At 35.7% G+C, this 20,967-nt stretch overlaps 1 protein-coding gene across 1 annotated transcript in view; it reads right to left on the bottom strand.

Moving 5' to 3' along the window:
- Positions 1–1,011: 1,011 nt before the first annotated feature.
- Positions 1,012–20,967, bottom strand: part of LOC139977724 (uncharacterized) — a 60,128-nt gene continuing 40,172 nt past the window's right edge. The window contains exons 7-23 of the mRNA XM_071987245.1: positions 19,042–19,290; positions 18,014–18,262; positions 16,985–17,233; positions 15,955–16,203; positions 14,931–15,179; positions 13,906–14,154; positions 12,360–12,614; positions 11,735–11,986; positions 9,823–9,860; positions 9,286–9,450; positions 8,622–8,994; positions 8,199–8,431; positions 7,129–7,299; positions 6,321–6,436; positions 5,547–5,809; positions 5,191–5,260; positions 1,012–4,558 (exon numbers count right to left, since the gene is read on the bottom strand). Coding sequence (XP_071843346.1) covers positions 4,066–4,558; positions 5,191–5,260; positions 5,547–5,809; positions 6,321–6,436; positions 7,129–7,299; positions 8,199–8,431; positions 8,622–8,994; positions 9,286–9,450; positions 9,823–9,860; positions 11,735–11,986; positions 12,360–12,614; positions 13,906–14,154; positions 14,931–15,179; positions 15,955–16,203; positions 16,985–17,233; positions 18,014–18,262; positions 19,042–19,290 — 3,923 coding nt within the window. The 3' untranslated portion in view covers positions 1,012–4,065. The remainder of the gene's footprint in view (positions 4,559–5,190; positions 5,261–5,546; positions 5,810–6,320; positions 6,437–7,128; positions 7,300–8,198; positions 8,432–8,621; positions 8,995–9,285; positions 9,451–9,822; positions 9,861–11,734; positions 11,987–12,359; positions 12,615–13,905; positions 14,155–14,930; positions 15,180–15,954; positions 16,204–16,984; positions 17,234–18,013; positions 18,263–19,041; positions 19,291–20,967) is intronic.

Consider the following 20,967-nt stretch of genomic DNA (forward strand, 5'->3'; position numbering starts at 1 on the left):
CACAAACAATTAAAAACAATGAAAACATAGCTGCAGTATATATCAAACAAATGTATAAATTAGATGTTCACCAAAGCTGATGTTTATCCTGTTCTGGTCGGCAACGCCTAAGCTTAGTATATACAATTCACTGAACTATTTTCCATTCCCTAAACCATGCTTCCTGACCCTCTTCCCATGTCTATTTGCATTTGTAATTACATGGTCGTAATAATTTTCTGTAATATTTACAGATTGATAGACGCATTTGAAAATCAAAGATTAATTGTAATGTGATCCCAAAGCTATAGTATGTAATTTTTCCAACATTTCGGCCCATACAGCCGGTGCACAGTTCTCGGTTAACAGATTTCAATAACGTGTGCCGATGAGAGCCATTCAAAGGCGTTTCTAATTATAGGGAAAGGCATATGGAACGTCAGTCTTTAGATGTTACTCCCCATCACGCAGGATCCGTCGTTAAGGCACATTTTTACAGTCCGAGTACTGTGAATAGATGCGACAAGCATGTTCTAACCTTTATGCCATACTTTGGTTTGAACTGGGAGAGGGCGGTCGTAATAAGTTTCTTGACTGTGATATTACTATATATAATGGTATTCTTGTAGGAGAAAATAAGTTAGAAGATTTGTTCTTCATATATTGGTCTAGCTCCGAAGATATGGAAACAAAGCAAACCAACATTGAACTAAATAAATAACAAACCGAAATTGTAATGAAACCAGACATATATGTATCAGATTTTGAAATGACATTTGCAGAGCAACCGACACCGGGGTGTGGGTGGGGCATGGCCTCAATAATTTCAAAGCAATGATTTCCAAATAAACATATTTTAACATGTAAAGTTGTTGAATTTTGACAATTCTTGGCCTCGGGCTGTTTTTGCCCACACCACGCCCCACAAATAAGAAACCCGTATCGGTGCTCTGATTACCAAATTAAAGGAGGAATGTAAAAATCTACTTCTTTAACGTATGAAGCGATGCAGAAAGTATGACAATAATCTAATTTAGTTTTCCATGTATCATACACCATGAAAAATTGAACATTGTTTCTCTTCATCAAATGAAAGTTGAAAGAACAAAACAAACACAGACATTCTATAAAGAAACTAGGTGAAACAATGGAGATATGCAGGTTTACTTTGCTTGTATATAAATCTGAGTAAATAGTCAAATAACGTTTGTATAAATGCTAACACGATGGACATATTTTTAATGTGCAAAATGCACAACATGATACAGTCTATGGAAAGTGGTTATCAGAAGATTACATACACTCAAATAGCTGTTCTCGCTATTGTTTCCTGTTATGAACTGATATTACACCCCCCTCCCCATCCCATTCCCTCTAGTAGCATTCATTAACAACATACAGTAAATTAGGATTTAATATTCGAACTCTTCAATAGCCCTCATCACAACAACTTGCACAGTGTTCAATAGTCACTTCCGTGCTCATAATTGGGATCATGATAACTTCAAAGTTTTGGCTTGAATCTTGGTAACCATATTTGCATTTCCACTTCCTCCAATCTTACATTTTTAATGTACAACATACATTCTATGAAAGTTATTATCAAATGATTACATACACAATAGCTTTTGAACCTATTATTTGTTGTTATGAACTGATAATACTGCCTCGCCCAACCCCCGCCTCCTCCCCCCAAGTCTACTAGCATTCTTTAACAAATTAAGTAAACATGAAGATATAATGTTAACCCACTCAAGTACCCCTTTAACACATCAATCAATTTGTCAGTACACTGTTCAATATGAAAATAATAAATACATAAGAAGTGTAAAAGTGAAATTAAAGTTTATAGGAGAAAAATCCTTACACCTGCCTCCCTACAATTCTTCAGGCATTCCTTACAGTAAAAATTAAGATGTATATGTAAATGCAATAATCAATATGAACATAATAGTAATAAACCAAGAAGTTTAAAAATTAAAAAAACTGATAACAGGAAAAACCTCAAACCTTGTTATATTCTCTGTGTATATTTGGCTATTTATATCAGCTGAACCAGGGTACATTTTTTGTTATTGAAGTGAAATGAAAAAAAAGTATTGCTTTATGCTGATGATGCTACTTACTCTTGAGATGATGGATGCAAAATTTAGTTAAAAAAGATCTTTATTCACATAAAATAACTGAGGATGTAATATTGTGAATAGATTTCTCACTTAGTATTACTGCTTATGACGTTATATTTACCAGTAGGGTCTCGTTATGTGTTACAGTTTACTCACTATTGAAATGATTTCTGTACATAATTTTAATTACATCCTGTAGCTTTGGAAGTCTTTTAGTTAGGTTTGTTATGGATCCTTCTGCTTTTGATGTAAATAAATAGTTAGAGCAATGATCTCTTGGATTATTTTTTATATATTTACTTTCTTATCTCTGACTGTTCTTGTAGTTTTATCGAGAGTGCTTACAATCTTCCATGCTGTAACTCATTTATGAGCCTCCTCTCTAGATCAAGATTGCACAGAGCCTGTCACAATCATACCATGGCCAGTGGAGTTTAAACTTCCACTGAACATGTATAATAAAACACTCTGTGTTCATGATTGGGAAGATCACTATAGCATACCTCCATTTTGGTTACCCTATTTTCATTTTCACTTCTTCTACGTAGCCGTACTCCCAACCAGGATATTTTACATAAGTTTTGTTTCTCACACAGACTTTAATAACATGTCATTAGTATTAACCCAAAACTTTTCGCATGAAAAATATACTCCTAATTATTCCAAGACATATAGAAGAGTTCCTTAAAATACCATTGTGTGTCTTTAAAGGGTTTAATGGCACAATTAAATATTGCAGTTGGTTTTGAGCTACCATTTCTTGAATCTTTAGCGTTTGTTAATGGCTATCCTCTGTGACAGGGAAATGAAGACTTTTTAAACCTATTTCATTTGAGTTATAGCCATGTATCTGCTGTTTTGGAAATTTGAAAGGACTGTCAGGTTCTGTTCTAAAAAAACCCATTTCATTTACATAAGGCAACACTAACTCCCTTTAAAGTGATTTTTTCAACACAATATTGCCAAACTTGATATTTGAGTATTCATTTACTTTCTCTTGAATGTGAAGAAAATGCAGTCGTCGTCGTTGTCGTGGTCATCATCATCATCATGAACATCATCATCAATCAGTATTTATAAAGCGCTCATATTGTGGAAAACTTCAAAAGCGCCTTGAATGAGAAAGGTTTTAAGCTGTTTCTTAAAACTGTTCAGTGAGTGGAAATGTCTGAGATTATGTGGCATGGAATTCCATAAACGAGGGTCAATTCTAAAAAAAATGCATGACCACCGTAAATCCATTGAATTTGAAGCAAGGTTCAATAAGGAGTTTAGCATGTTGAGAGCGGAGAATATGAGTTGGCTTGTGAGAGGAGATAATGATCACACAGATATTGAGGTGTTTGCTCATCCAAGTATTTGATAGTTGATTCTTTGTTGAATTGGAAGCCAGTGAAGGTGATATGGTGCTGAGAATATATGCTTAGGTTTTATCATGTTAAGAATAATTCTAGCTGCACTCTTTTGGACAACCTGTAGCTTGTTTATTCAACATTTGTGAAGGCCAGATAAGACACTATCCTCTCCTTAAAGTATGGAGGAGTTAAAACAAGTAGATCAGTCTTGTCATCATTCAGTTTGTGGTGGCTAACTTTCATCCATAAACATAGGTTCTGAAATACACCCCTCAATGGTGCTGAATGACGTCATGTTCACCACTGTTATTATCTAAGTCGAAGAACAATTGGTTGTGATCCACATACATATGAACACCCAAGTTTGTGATTCCTGCATGTAACTGCTATAGGAGAGAGTAGTTGGTTGCGATGAAACATTCTTCATCACGCTTATCATAAACATACACTTCAAAATTACAGCTTTAGTATGTGGACAATGACGAGATGAGGGCTCCATTTAACAAAGCAACTGACCATGCAGAATGTGAAGGAAAAAATGCAGGAAATGTAAACTTTGCAGTTCCCACTTGATTTTATAGGAGACAAAATCGAAACCAAAGGATTTATTTGGTTGCAGATGTTGACGGATTGTCCATACTATCCATAGGAATGTTAGATCGACTACTTGACCCGTGCTGTGAAGATGGCAAGCTTCTCGTCGTAGCCTGTCTGGTAACCTTTGTTTGCGTAGAACCCGTTCTCTTAAATTTTACTTTAAATGCAGGATTGGCCACACACAATAACAGGAACATTAATATGCCCTGCATTGAGATGAAGAAACAGTAGAGATAATCAAATATAAGAGTTTTGGTATCGACGGCAGCAGAAAATCCGAAAATCCAAGACAGACCGAGTACGAACCAGAAGAGTATTGCGTGGCGGACTCGCTTGATGATCTCATTGCGTTTGGCGTTTTTGGCCGTTTGGCTGACCATGAGAGGGCGGCAGAGTATTTTACGAATCACCCAGATAAAGATGATGAAATTAAACACAAACATGGCACCCACTTCTGTCAGAAAACCAAAGTAGAGTGCATAACCAGGATGGATGAAGCAGCTTTGGAGATGGGAAAATAGATATAGAGAAAAAAGGTGCAAACCATAAATAATAGAATTAAGATTGTTAATTTCAAGACCAGATATTTTAATGCAACTAGGCACTTACATCGGTTAATAAAGATGTAATTACCGAATATTTATCGTACGTAACACTTATTATATCAATATTTCAATGTCAATATGTATCATAACAGAAAGATTTCAGCAACCTGTGGCATAAAATGGATTTTGTGCACGTTTGTCGTAAATTGGAATATTACATCACAATCAGGAAAATAAATTCTTTCACCATTTACGCCACATTGGAATATTACATCACAATCAGGAAAATAATTCTTTCACCATTTACGCCACGTATCCCGGCCCCAACACCCTCCTCCACCGTCACCACCACCACCACTGACCCAACACCCTTCCCTTTTTGCTAGTAAATTTAATTGTGTCGGTCATTGCATGCTAATTAAAGGGGACACAAAAATTGGATTCACATTGTCTTTTTGAATCAAATCTAAGATAAAGAACTGGTAGCAACGAGCACCCTCGGTATATAACATCACCATAGCCATGTGGCTTACACCTCGTAATAGAAAGAAGAGAGAGGCTGAAAAATTCAAAATGTCTGAGACTTACTAGCTCGCAGATTGGAAATCAGTGCTATTGTCGAGGAACACCACAAGAAGAGCACAAGCGGCCGGTAATCCTGATTGTAACAACAACAAAACACAGTCAGAAACATGATGATTTTTAAAATTATATTTCATTATTTAATTGCTAAACAAGGTTCCTTTGGTGACCAAAAAATATGGACCACAAGTCGAAGTTTGACCAATTGTCAATTTTTATGTTTGGGTAGTACTCTATGGACCATTCTCCATTACCTATTTAAAGTAACCGTCCATTCGATACGGTCAGTGGCATTCTGTCGGAATCCGTCGATCGGATTGCACCCCATTAAAAAGTTATAAAAGTCCCTAAAACTAACTTACCATAAGCTAGTAGACAAGCTATTGGTATAAAGTGTCGAACGGTGGTCCTTTCAGTTTTTAGGAATAAATAGTACATGTTCACAGCTTCTGCGGACATCCAAGCCAAAGTAGCAAGACAGAAGAAATGGATGATCACTGAGGCTAACGTACAATAGATATCCTTCCCCACTGCTAGAGGGCTCAGTAAGAAGGCGATGTAGAAGCCCAGTAGAGATAGACAAAGGTTGATGTGGATATGAGTTGGCTGCTTCGACCTGAAAGATCTAAAATAAAAGAAGCCTAACATTACATAAAATAATAAAGATAGTCTTTTAAAGTTAGTAGAGACCTTCAGTGATATCCTGTTATTAGCATTGAAGCTACTTGAATCCCAGTCGAAGAGACTCGTGAGATGATGATGATTAACAGTTACAGTCGCAATGTAAGGTGACTGGGGTTACGGATGGGTCAGGTTGCTTAGTTGTGTGCCCAGGCTCTATCTTGGGTGACATTTGTACGATGTAAGAAATACGATATCGAATCTCAATAGAGAAAGACAGATCTTTATAAATGTCGAACATATGAACATGTTACATTAATTTACATTAAAAACACATTAAGACAATCATCTATGCCGGTATTCATGGCATTCGTAACATTTTACTACGACAGTTAAACTAACGATATTGGTCTGAGTCAATATTGTAAGATGGCGACAGAAGTAGCACTAAAGAGGGGATGTGATGCTTAATTAAAACATCATCTATGATAAACTTCATGTGCTCAGTAACTTACTTTAAGGAGACAAAGACTATCAGACATCCTACCAGAGCTAATCCCGAGATTATCGATCCGATCAAAGTAATATAGTATAACGCAACTTGAGCCTCCACGGGTCCCTTACGAACTCTCTGTTGAACAATAGAAAATATAAACGGATTTACTCAACGTTGGCCATTGCCTCATGTTAAGTCATATTGTTGTACAGTTTATATGACTTACTTCACATATGATTGCATGTATGGTTTTCCAAGAAACGCTGGTGCGGATGACTTTTCGCCTTAATGCGATGAAGTTGTGATTATTTAGATTTAGATAAAGTCGGTTACATTGTTCATTTCGCTTGATTATATGATATCAAATTAAGATATAAAAGAAGTACTTTTAAGACGGTTATATGAACCATTTGCTGTAAAAGCTCAAGCCTGAGCAAATGTTTGCATGTTCAATGGCATGTAAAAGTGTACAACAATAAAGACGAAGAAAGTATTGTATGAAATTTTCATATAAGAAAACGACCCTGCTATTTGATTAATTGATTAATTCTAATGAAATCTAAAGTTTTCTGTTCAGATTGATTTACTGATTATTCCTTTAAAGATATACCTTAATTATTTTTTATTTTCACTTTGAATGACCATTGTCTTTTCATGATTTGCCGATTTGCTCCTTCTTATATTAAATCACCTATCATTTACGTGTGCATTGTGCAGTTTGTGTGTGGATATATTATGGGTGAATAGATGTACACATGTTTGCAGGTGTCACATCTGCTTCCAATACAGTAACAAAAGTTGAAAAATATAAGATAATAAATGCTTACAATAAGGATAGCAAAACTGCCCAGCCGATCACATGAACACATGGTAAGGTCACGATTATCGTGGAACATCCTCTTACACCCGTCTTTTGTCCAAAACCCTTCCCCGGTGTTTTCATTATAACTCCAGACAACACAGTCCTGTGCTTCAATAGTTTCTTCTACACTTATTTTCTGCAGTGAAAAATAGGCTCATAACATTACTTGTCACAGAATATATTCATATGTTACTTAATGTTATCTTATGAACTTCATTCCTAAAAGTCTAATTCTGAAAATAATAGGGGAAAATAAATCAAGATAAGAATTATTTTTTCGTCAGTGTGCATCTATTATATCACAACTATATTTGATCCAAGTGCATACTGACCGATTTTAAGAAAACTCAATTATCAATAATTTCCAGACGTACAACTATCCAGAGATACAACTTTAATCCAAATTTTACTCGAACACGAAATGAGTAATTCATCTGTACACATCCATAACAAGAATTACTTTATTGTGAGCCTTTTTCAATGCCTCCTTCTGAAGAAATGCCATGGCTATCTAGTAGTACCTTGCTTCTTCAAACAAGCTAATTCTATATTTATTTGCTTCATGTATTGTGGTCATATCATACCATACATACCATATATATGTATATACAATAAAGAAATGTGTACTCCAAAAGAAAATATTATTAGACAAAAGCAAAGAAATAAGATATGACTCATAATTGACAAATAAGGAATACTGTGTTAGAATATATATATATATATATATATATATATATATAAATAATATATATATATATATATATATAAATAAATATGTAATATAAATACATAATATGTATAGTTTGCTGCCATTTTGAAATTTGTTAAACAATTACCGTCAAAGTTGGCAAAACTTTCACAGACATGTAACTACATATGTGTAGATAGTTCTAATTAAGAGTTAAGTTTTGGGATGAGCGTTGTGGACTGTATTTGTACCAGTAAGCTTTTAAAAGTGCAGATTGCAGAGTTTTACAGATAAAGATATTTATATGATTGGGACTTGCAAACTCTTTTCACACGAAATCATTTTACCAGATTTGATAGGAATGTTGCGATCACATGTGAATCCTGAGGGAGTTTTACGATGCTGGTATTCTCAGTTCGTATAATGGCGGAGATGATTTGACTTGCAACCCTTTCAGTTACTGTGGACTTATCTTCCTCTTCAATATTCTCTTCTGCCTCTGTCGGCATTGATGGCCTGAACAGAACGTCATTACCATAGATTATGAAAGTTACTGGAACAGCTGTCAACTCGACGCCAGCTGGAATTGGAAAAATTTATATACAGTTTTACTATACTTAAAATGAGCTACCTTAAAATTAGTTAACATCATATTTGAATTATTTCCAATTTTCCTTCATATTAATGTACTAAAGAAGTATCATCATTTTGCAAAACTGATTACGTAACTGCTGTAAAGTTACACTGATGTGTAAAAGAGACTTTCTTACCTCCTCCAAGCAAGTCTAAAACCGTTGTTGGTACCGATATGGATGTAGCCGTTTTCTCGAGAGGTATCGCGTCTCCATCAGAGAATAGTCGAGTACTACCTTCTTGAAGAGAGCCATCGACTAGCAGTGTCTCATTTTCCGGCAATATATTTGCATAAGCTAAGCTACTACCGACACTCCTTGCATCTATTTTAACCGCAGTTACCCCAACGTTGTCAAGAACTGTGGAGAAATTTCCATCATTTGTCTGAAAATTTGTGATTTGTCCCTCTAATGCAGCCACAGCCCTTCCTCCTTCAATCATGCCATCCTCTAATACATCTCGGTCTAGATTCATAAGATTGTTGATGCTTCTTACCACTGGGTCCGTCACCTATAACCGAGAAAAAGAAAATTGAATAAACGCAAAATTACTGTAGATTGTACTTCAATTATATTTTTTATACGTGACATCCTCTATTATGTCTCTCCCCTCTCATCATCATTCCCGACACATATTCCCTTTCCCACCCCATCCCAATTAACCATGGCACCGTTCCAAACTCAAGCCATACATGACTCCGTATATTTCTGAAGATATGATGGCGAGTTGCTTGTGATTCTCATTTACCCCACACTTAGCATATGCACTATATTTCATAAGACAGTTTGTTGATCTGCTTACGTTAATAGAGGCCTCTCCTGCTCTCACGACTGACTCCAGAGATGAGATGACCAACTCTACCCTCTGTGGATCTTCTTCCAAAAAGTCTTCAACATCCGATATTTCTGCTATCGATTCTGAGAACATCACAACCTCTTTGGTGGTTGTGTTTTCTCCGGAAATTTTCTGCATAGAATTCAAGTATAAACGTAAATGGGAAAGAAAATGGCGGGCGTGAGGAATACCCGGGCAATAATGTGATAAGAATCGATAATGGTTAACAATATTATTCATCACCAAATTATAAGAATGCTTATTAACAGAAAACACACCTTGGAAAATTCAAGTTATGTAAGATGTCCCAAAAGAGGGTCACCAAACTCCCCCCACACACCTTATCAACACTTCAGTACAATATGACCCACCCCCCTCCGAGAGAAAGCTCAACTTTGTCCATATATTTCAAAATGTTTTAGTTATCAAGCAACGTTTTGTTTTTTGGAGAAATTAAAAACGAAAGCAGCATTAAAACAGTTTACGACGGAAGTTAAAACTTACATTAATAATATCCATGAGTTCATTTTCAAGCTCCGTCGCTAAAGTAATGAGAGAAAACGTTCATATCAGGATATAACTAGTTCTGAAACATTTGGGGAAGTGAGCGTAATGAAAACAACCAATAAATCATAATAAGGGGATTTATTGGAACCCTTCTCTGATAAATAAATAAATAAATAATATATATATATATATATATATATATATATATATATATATATATATATATATATATATATATATATATATATATATATATATATATATATATATATACATATATAAGAGTTGGTTGGTTGGCGTCTATCTTGGCGCAGAATGCTCTATGTCTGGTTGACAGAGCGGAATATATGTTGAAACTAGTGGAACACTAGTAGTTGTAACACAGTAGTTGTAACCCTAAGTTTCACGCGTTGAGCGATCATCAAATATATATAAATGTATCTATATATATATATATATAAATGTACGTATATATATATATATATATATATATATATATATATATATATATATATATATATATATAAATGCACGTATATATAAATGCACGTATATATATATATATATATATATATATATATATATATACATATATAGAGTTGGTTGGTTGGCGTCTATCTTGGCGCAGAATGCAGAATATATAAATGCACGTATATATAAATGCACGTATATATATATATATATATATATATATATATATATATATATATATATATACATATATAGAGTTGGTTGGTTGGCGTCTATCTTGGCGCAGAATGCTCTATGTCTGGTTGACAGAGCGGAATATATGTTGAAACTAGTGGAACACTAGTAGTTGTAACACAGTAGTTGTAACCCTAAGTTTCACGCGTTGAGCGATCATCAAATATATATAAATGTATCTATATATATATATATATAAATGTACGTATATATATATATATATATATAATATATATATATATATATATATATATATATATATATATATATATATATATATATATATATATATATATATATATATATATATATATATATATATATATATATATATATATATATATATATATATATATATATATATATATATATATATATATATATATATATATATATGGTTCGAATCCCGGTGGAGGCTGAAAGTTTTTTCACTGTTCTTGATTTTCCAACTCATTACGATTTTCATATTTATATACATATAAATATATATATATGTATATATATATATTTATATTTATATATATATATATATATATATATATATATATATATATATTTATATATATATATACACTACTTCTGTAATATTATTGGATATATTAATATTAATCAGGCATATGATTGATTACTAAGCAAGGGTCATTCAGAACGTAATAATTCACAAACTCAAATAGTGTAATCTCTTGTCCACTGCACAACTTTCTAATTATAGAAACCATATGACACTGTGGACAAAGACGAAAAGAGCTAACATTTACAAAAACCCAACACGCTCGATCGATTATTACCCAGAGAATCTGGTGACGTGAAGAGGTGCACAGTTAAACAAAATAATAAGGCTTGCATTCACAAGTCAATCTGAAAACATTGGTAAAGCATAGAACTTGAAGATTATATTAAAGGCGTCATTTCTCTGTAGTGATACACAGTAGTACCAGCGTCAGGGCAAAGGAAAGAAGAAGGAGTCTTTGGATCTTTAACCCAAATTGTGAATACTGTTCAGTTGCTTCATTCTGTATTGACTTACTATATTCAACACATTTCCTGTAGATTTAGCAGTTTCGATACAATTTTTTTTTGTCAGCATATATCAGTTGAAAAAATAACGGTGAAAACGAAAAATACAATAGCAACAGTGCAATTTTTCTCGAAAACCAAAAACTAGGAAAAATCTTAATAAAAAATCATCTGATGAAGTACATACCTATCTGAATAAGTACAAAGAATCCACAGGTTGCTGTGTTTCCTGCCGGATCCACAAATAGATACATCACAGTTGTTTGTCCTATCGCGAAGGAATCTCCAGGACTGTGTGTCTGAGTTTGCAGAGTAGCTGTTCCGGAATTGTCAGTTGCAGAAGGTTGAAACCATACAACTTGTGCAGAAGTTTGTTTCAGTTCAACTGTGTCAGTCTGCTGTGGTGGACAGTCAGAAATAACTGGTGGAACGGTATCAACTGATGAGGTAATATGGGTGGGGGAGATAATGAGAAAAACATTAAAATGTGAGTTTTCTAATTTTCAACACAATGTAATTCTACCCAAAATTGTGTAATTACACTAGTGAACTGCAATGGTGATAATAGGCATTGAGCATATAGATTCACTTCTATGAATGTAGTTTGAATATGAGCTACTGAAACCACTACAGCAAGATCAACCTAAAGTGGTCAAAGATGTTGCAGCAATAGGACAACAACCAAGACAATTTAAAACTATAATTATACTATTTGTCCATGACAAAGTTGAAATGTGTTGCAAAAGTGACCTTTATGGAATTAAACAATATTATTGACATGCAGTAATGACAGATAAAAGACATAAACATACTTGTTGTTACTATTATAAGGAATGTGCAGCTATTGCTGTTCCCATCAGGATCCACAAACAGATACAGACAAATAGTTTCACCAACAGGGTACGAGCCGCCAGGTTGACAGGTCTGAGTCTGTAGTAAATTTGGTGCATTGGAGTTATCGGTAGCGAATGGTTCATCATAAAGCACTACGGTTGATGTTATACCCAACTCAACTATTTCTCTGACTTCGCCTGGACACTGGAAAACCTCTGGTGGGGTAGTGCCCTCTGAAATACAACAACATATAATCCACAAACAGATACAGACAACTAGTTTCACCAACAGGGTACGAGCTGCCCGGTCGACAGTTCTGATTCAGTAGTAAATTTGGTGAGTGTGAGTGTGAGTTGTTAATGATACTGCCAGTGGTACAGTCTACTATTCAAAGTTCATTTAATACTGAACTCTAGTTTATTTCGGGAATGTTTGAAGTGCATGGTTCGCTTTTATTCTTTAACTATAGTTTTTCATCAAGAATTTGGACATGCATACAATTAACTAGTAAACGTCATAACTTTGCTGAGATTTATAAGGTTAATACAACTGAAAGTAGGACTGACATCTCTAAAAAGTTCTTTTCTAAATAACAAAACATCATCCACACCAGGAATCTGTTTATGTATATGGTAAGAATTATTGTGACTACTGTGCCTAATGTCAAAAGTTGAATTTTGTTATTGAATTATATTTCATGTCAGAAATTTGCACATTTCCACAGTCACTATAAGTGCCTTTTTACTACCTTGTTTCTACATTCACATAACATGAACAAAGAGCCCAGTTGCCGGTAGTGTCCGTAAAAAGGTTTGTGACAATTGTCAGCCCAGATTTGAAGAATGTGCCAGGATCGTGAGACGGCCCCACTACAATATAATCACGGGCATCAAATATATTATGTGGAGTTCCATTGTATGGTAGTCCCTGGCAAATCCACTTGCAAAGAGACTGACTTTGAAGCAGGATTGCTTCATCCATACACATTAGCATGTGCATTAGATATAAACACCAAGGATGAAATTAAGCTATGACATCAGCTTTTAACTGATCAGGTTTGACAATCCAAAGCATCATTCACCCACACACACACACACCCATCACCATCACCATCGCATAGATTCCTTTTGCCTCACGTAGATGTTTAATACGTATGAGCAAATCAGCTCTGCCACCATCCATCCCTTTAATTTTTGTTATTGCACAATGAGAGTTACATGACATAGTTTACAGAGCATGAAATGTTTTCACAACTGACTGCCAAAGCCAAAGTCATCTAGTATAACTCAAAGAGCATCTTGCCAATTTTGAGATCATTTGACCGCAAATGACCTCTGACCTCCACCAAATTCAGGTAGGGTGTTTGCAATCACCAAACTAGAGCTACATATTAAGTATGAAGATCAAAAATTTTTTTTTTTTTGAGTTATTGTGTTTTACAAGGTTGTCATACTCTGACTTATGTTGACTGCCAATGACCTTTGAAAATTGGCAAAATTGTAGTAGTTTTCAATCAAAATTTACCAGCCAGTACAGTGAGGCTGAATTCGCATTCCGATAAAGCTCCGGCCGAGTCTGTACAGGTACAACGAACGGGTGTCTGGCCAACCGGAAAGAGGTCTCCGCTCTTTTCATTACATACTGGAGTGATAGAGCCATCTTCACTATCTAAACAGCTGCTAATATCCCATGTTACAAACTGACCAAAGTTTCCCTGAAAGCTGGTGACAGGTTGAATGTTGGGACAAGTAGGTGGAGATGGAGGAGTATTAACTGAAAGAAATGAAAAGAAAAGGAAACTTAACAAAAGGACATCAATATTAAGGCAGTCATTCTTAGTCTTTATTATGTTTCTTAAAATATGTAGACCAAAACACCAACAAGAGCTCTGTCTACTCGACCCTACACGAAAATGAACCAAACAAACATTACCACAACACTTTTTTTTACTTAAAACCACAGACAGAAAACCCCATTCATCATAATAGCATTTGCATTAGATCCAAACACCAAGGATGAAATTAAGCTATGACATCAGCTTTTAACTGATCAGGTTTGACAATCCAAAGCATCATTCACCCACACACAAACACCCCCATCACCATCGCATAGATTCCTTTTGCCTCACATAGATGTTTAATACGTATGAGCAAATGAGATTTTCGTTTACCAATTGTGAGCTAGCAAATCAGCTCTGCCACCATCCATCCCTTTAATTTTTGTTATTGCACAATGAGAGTTACATGACATAGTTTACAGAGCATGAAATGTTTTCACAACTGACTGCCAAAGCCAAAGTCATCTAGTATAACTCAAAGAGCATCTTGCCAATTTTGAGATCATTTGACCGCAAATGACCTTTGACCTCCACCAAATTCAGGTAGGGTGTTTGCAATCACCAAACTAGAGCTACATATTAAGTATGAAGATCAAAAATATGTATTTTTTGAGTTATTGTGTTTTACAAGGTTTTCATACTCTGACTTATGTTGACTGCCAATGACCTTTGAAAATTGGCAAAATTGTAGTAGTTTTCAATCAACATTTACCTGCCAGTACAGTGAGGCTGAATTCGCATTCCGATAAAGCTCCGGCCGAGTCTGTACAGGTACAACGAACGGTTGTCTGGCCAACCGGAAAGAAGTCTCCGCTCTGTTCATTACATACTGGAGTGATAGAGCCATCTTCACTATCTAAACAGCTGCCAACATCCCATGTTACAAACTGACCAAAGTTTCCCTGAAAGCTGGTGACAGGTTGAATGTTGGGACAAGTAGGTGGAGATGGAGGAGTATTAACTGAAAGAAATGAAAAGAAAAGGAAACTTAACAAAAGGACATCAATATTAAGGCAGTCATTCTTAGTCTTTATTATGTTTCTTAAAATATGTAGACCAAAACACCAACAAGAGCTCTGTCTACTCGACCCTACACGAAAATGAACCAAACAAACATTACCACAACACTTTTTTTTACTTAAAACCACAGACAGAAAACCCCATTCATCATAATAGTATTGCATTAGATCCAAACACCAAGGATGAAACTAAGCTATGACATCAGCTTTTAACTGATCAGGTTTGACAATCCAAAGCATCATTCACCCACACACAAACACCCCCATCACCATCGCATAGATTCCTATTGCCTCACATAGATGTTTAATACGTATGAGCAAATGAGATTTTCGTTTACCAATTGTGAGCTAGCAAATCAGCTCTGCCACCATCCATCCCTTTAATTTTTGTTATTGCACAATGAGAGTTACATGACATAGTTTACAGAGCATGAAATGTTTTCACAACTGACTGCCAAAGCCAAAGTCATCTAGTATAACTCAAAGAGCATCTTGCCAATTTTGAGATCATTTGACCGAAAATGACCTCTGACCTCCGCCAAATTCAGGTAGGGTGTTTGCAATCACCAAACTAGAGCTACATATTAAGTATGAAGATCAAAAATATGTATTTTTTGAGTTATTGTGTTTTACAAGGTTTTCATACTCTGACTTATGTTGACTGCCAATGACCTTTGAAAATCGGCAAAATTGTAGTAGTTTTCAATCAACATTTACCAGCCAGTACAGTGAGGCTGAATTCGCATTCCGATAAAGCTCCGGCCGAGTCTGTACAGGTACAACGAACGGGTGTCTGGCCAACCGGAAAGAGGTCTCCGCTCTTTTCATTACATACTGGAGTGATAGAGCCATCTTCACTATCTAAACAGCTGCTAATATCCCATGTTACAAACTGACCAATGTTTCCCTGAAAGCTGGTGACAGGTTGAATGTTGGGACAAGTAGGTGGAGATGGAGGAGTATTAACTGAAAGAAATGAAAAGAAAAGGAAACTTAACAAAAGGACATCAATATTAAGGCAGTCATTCTTAGTCTTTATTATGTTTCTTAAAATATGTAGACCAAAACACCAACAAGAGCTCTGTCTACTCGACCCTACAAGAAAATGAACCAAACAAACATTACCACAACACTTTTTTTTACTTAAAACCACAGACAGAAAACCCCATTCATCATAATAGCATTTGCATTAGATCCAAACACCAAGGATGAAATTAAGCTATGACATCAGCTTTTAACTGATCAGGTTTGACAATCCAAAGCATCATTCACCCACACACACACACCCCATCACCATCACCATCGCATAGATTCCTTTTGCCTCACATAGATGTTTAATACGTATGAGCAAATGAGATTTTCGTTTACCAATTGTGAGCTAGCAAATCAGCTCTGCCACCATCCATCCCTTTAAGTTTTGTTATTGCACAATGAGAGTTACATGACATAGTTTACAGAGCATGAAATGTTTTCACAACTGACTGCCAAAGCCAAAGTCATCTAGTATAACTCAAAGAGCATCTTGCCAATTTTGAGATCATTTGACCGCAAATGACCTCTGACATCCACCAAATTCAGGTAGGGTGTTTGCAATCACCAAACTAGAGCTACATATTAAGTATGAAGATCAAAAATATGTATTTTTTGAGTTATTGTGTTTTACAAGGTTTTCATACTCTGACTTATGTTGACTGCCAATGACCTTTGAAAATTGGCAAAATTGTAGTAGTTTTCAATCAACATTTACCAGCCAGTACAGTGAGGCTGAATTCGCATTCCGATAAAGCTCCGGCCGAGTCTGTACAGGTACAACGAACGGGTGTCTGGCCAACCGGAAAGAGGTCTCCGCTCTGTTCATTACATACTGGAGTGATAGAGCCATCTTCACTATCTAAACAGCTGCCAACATCCCATGTTACAAACTGACCAATGTTTCCCTGAAAGCTGGTGACAGGTTGAATGTTGGGACAAGTAGGTGGAGATGGAGGAGTATTAACTGAAAGAAATGAAAAAAAAGGAAACTTAACAAAAGGACATCAATATTAAGGCAGTCATTCTTAGTCTTTATTATGTTTCTTAAAATATGTAGACCAAAACACCAACAAGAGCTCTGTCTACTCGACCCTACAAGAAAATGAACCAAACAAACATTACCACAACACTTTTTTTTACTTAAAACCACAGACAGAAAACCCCATTCATCATAATAGCATTTGCATTAGATCCAAACACCAAGGATGAAATTAAGCTATGACATCAGCTTTTAACTGATCAGGTTTGACAATCCAAAGCATCATTCACCCACACACACACACCCCATCACCATCACCATCGCATAGATTCCTTTTGCCTCACATAGATGTTTAATACGTATGAGCAAATGAGATTTTCGTTTACCAATTGTGAGCTAGCAAATCAGCTCTGCCACCATCCATCCCTTTAAGTTTTGTTATTGCACAATGAGAGTTACATGACATAGTTTACAGAGCATGAAATGTTTTCACAACTGACTGCCAAAGCCAAAGTCATCTAGTATAACTCAAAGAGCATCTTGCCAATTTTGAGATCATTTGACCGCAAATGACCTCTGACATCCACCAAATTCAGGTAGGGTGTTTGCAATCACCAAACTAGAGCTACATATTAAGTATGAAGATCAAAAATATGTATTTTTTGAGTTATTGTGTTTTACAAGGTTTTCATACTCTGACTTATGTTGACTGCCAATGACCTTTGAAAATTGGCAAAATTGTAGTAGTTTTCAATCAACATTTACCAGCCAGTACAGTGAGGCTGAATTCGCATTCCGATAAAGCTCCGGCCGAGTCTGTACAGGTACAACGAACGGGTGTCTGGCCAACCGGAAAGAAGTCTCCGCTCTGTTCATTACATACTGGAGTGATAGAGCCATCTTCACTATCTAAACAGCTGCCAACATCCCATGTTACAAACTGACCAATGTTTCCCTGAAAGCTGGTGACAGGTTGAATGTTGGGACAAGTAGGTGGAGATGGAGGAGTATTAACTGAAAGAAATGAAAAAAAAGGAAACTTAACAAAAGGACATCAATATTAAGGCAGTCATTCTTAGTCTTTATTATGTTTCTCAAAATATGTAGACCAAAACACCAACAAGAGCTCTGTCTACTCGACCCTACAAGAAAATGAACCAAACAAACATTACCACAACACTTTTTTCTACTTAAAACCATTGACAGAAAACCCCATTCATCATAATAGCATTTGCATTAGATCCAAACACCAAGGATGAAATTAAGCTATGACATCAGCTTTTAACTGATCAGGTTTGACAATCCAAAGCATCATTCACCCACACACAAACACCCCATCACCATCACCATCGCATAGATTCCTTTTGCCTCACATAGATGTTTAATACGTATGAGCAAATGAGATTTTCGTTTACCAATTGTGAGCTAGCAAATCAGCTCTGCCACCATCCATCCCTTTAATTTTTGTTATTGCACAATGAGAGTTACATGACATAGTTTACAGAGCATGAAATGTTTTCACAACTGACTGCCAAAGCCAAAGTCATCTAGTATAACTCAAAGAGCATCTTGCCAATTTTGAGATCATTTGACCGCAAATGACCTCTGACCTCCACCAAATTCAGGTAGGGTGTTTGCAATTACCAAACTAGAGCTACATATTAAGTATGAAGATCAAAACTATGTATTTTTTGAGTTATTGTGTTTTAAAGGTTTTCATACTCTGACTTATGTTGACTGCCAATGACCTTTGAAAATTGGCAAAATTGTAGTAGTTTTCAATCAAAATTTACCAGCCAGTACAGTAAAGCTGAATTCGCATTCCGATAAAGCTCCGGCCGAGTCTGTACAGGTACAACGAACGGGTGTCTGGCCAACCGGAAAGAGGTCTCCGCTCTTTTCATTACATACTGGAGTGATAGAGCCATCTTCACTATCTACACAGCTGCTAATATCCCATGTTACAAACTGACCAAAGTTTCCCTGAAAGCTGGTGACAGGTTGAATGTTGGGACAAGTAGGTGGAGATGGAGGTGTATTAACTGAAAGAAATGAAAAGAAAAGGAAACTTAACAAAAGGACATCAATATTAAGGCAGTCATTCTTAGTCTTTATTATGTTTCTTAAAATCTGTAGACCAAAACACCAACAAGAGCTCTGTCTACTCGATCCTTCAAGAAAATGAACTAAACAAACATTACCACAACACTTCTTAATCTTTAATCTAAAGGTTCACGCTAAAGACATTTAGCAGATAAACCTGTAGTTACTATGACATTAAAAATACATCTGGCGATGTTATTGCTAGCATCAGAATACACATACGTCACTGTTGTCAACCCAACGATAAATGACTGTGTTGGCTAATGGGATCTAGAGTTCAATCGTTCAGTTCCCGAAATATCAGTCACGATTTGTTCTACCCAAAACATAGGGACACTGGTAACACCTATCTCAACAGTCTCCACCACGATCTGAGGGCAACCCATAATATCAGGGGGTGTGGTGTCCACTGAAGAGATAATGATCAAATTGACTTAGACATGCATACATAATCATACCTCCATAAATATACACATTTGAAGAAAATATAGCTAACTAGTCATGTAGGAGTTACAATGGCAAAACACTACAATGCACATTGCAGCTAAAGCCGTGGATCAGCTATGCATATAGGAACCCTTCAGTAAATAGAGTTTCTTCATGACTTGATTCAATGAAAGGTTCAGAAACATTGAAAACAATTTCTTAACCATCAATCAAGTACAACAATGTGCAATAACTCAACAACTATGAACCACTAATGAAATAACATTGGACTTCACTCTACACCATACATACAGTGAACTCAATAGAACAAATCTCAACTTATATATCAGTTTAGTAGATGTCTACACCATGGGTAACCCTTGGGCAACTCCACACTGCTTACAATATGGTTTTCTTACTATTATCCACATTAAGTTCATTAATTGTTTAAAGGAATTTTTTAGTGGCAATCTATTGGGTATATGAAAAAAAATCAATAATTTGTTCATCATCATAGTCCTAGTTCAAGAATTTTTCATCCTATAATTCAGGAGAAGTGCCAACTTAATCTAATATATTTTTAACAGTGGAGAACAATGAGCGCTGTGATTTCATCGCGGCACTTCGTCTCGGAGGCTGCAGGGACGATATCATCAGCAAGCTACACTTTAGCGAGGAAAGTTCAAATTTCTGAAAGTAAAATAGCGATTTAGATGAAAATGTATCGGTGAAATTGCAAGTTAGCAATCTATTGAAAAGTTAAAACATTCCAAAATTACCTAAATTGGTGTTCACCATAATATGTTGTTCAGATATTTGTTATTTTGTTAATCACAGCCATACGTGAAGTCTGTATACTTTCCTGTGTATTCTATCAAGGCCAAGTTTAGAGTGCAATCTTTTTGTATTCACAGCTGTACGCGAAGCCTGTACACATTCCTGTTTATTGTATCAAGGCCAAGCTTAGAGTGAGATCGGATCGAATCTGACCAATGTGCCGCACTGACATCGCGTCTTGACGTATGTCAGTGTTAGATTCAAATTTCTGGCAGGACGGGTCAACATTTCAAGCACTCTATCAAAGAAATTAAAATTCATCACAGGGCAAGGCTTAGATGATATGACCAAAAGAACTGGATCCCAAATTTCACTAAAAAATTCCTTTAACAGTTGCAACATAGTACAATTGC

This window comes from Apostichopus japonicus, chromosome 2 (genome assembly GCF_037975245.1).
Source record: "Apostichopus japonicus isolate 1M-3 chromosome 2, ASM3797524v1, whole genome shotgun sequence".
Taxonomy (NCBI): Eukaryota; Metazoa; Echinodermata; class Holothuroidea; order Aspidochirotida; family Stichopodidae; genus Apostichopus; species Apostichopus japonicus.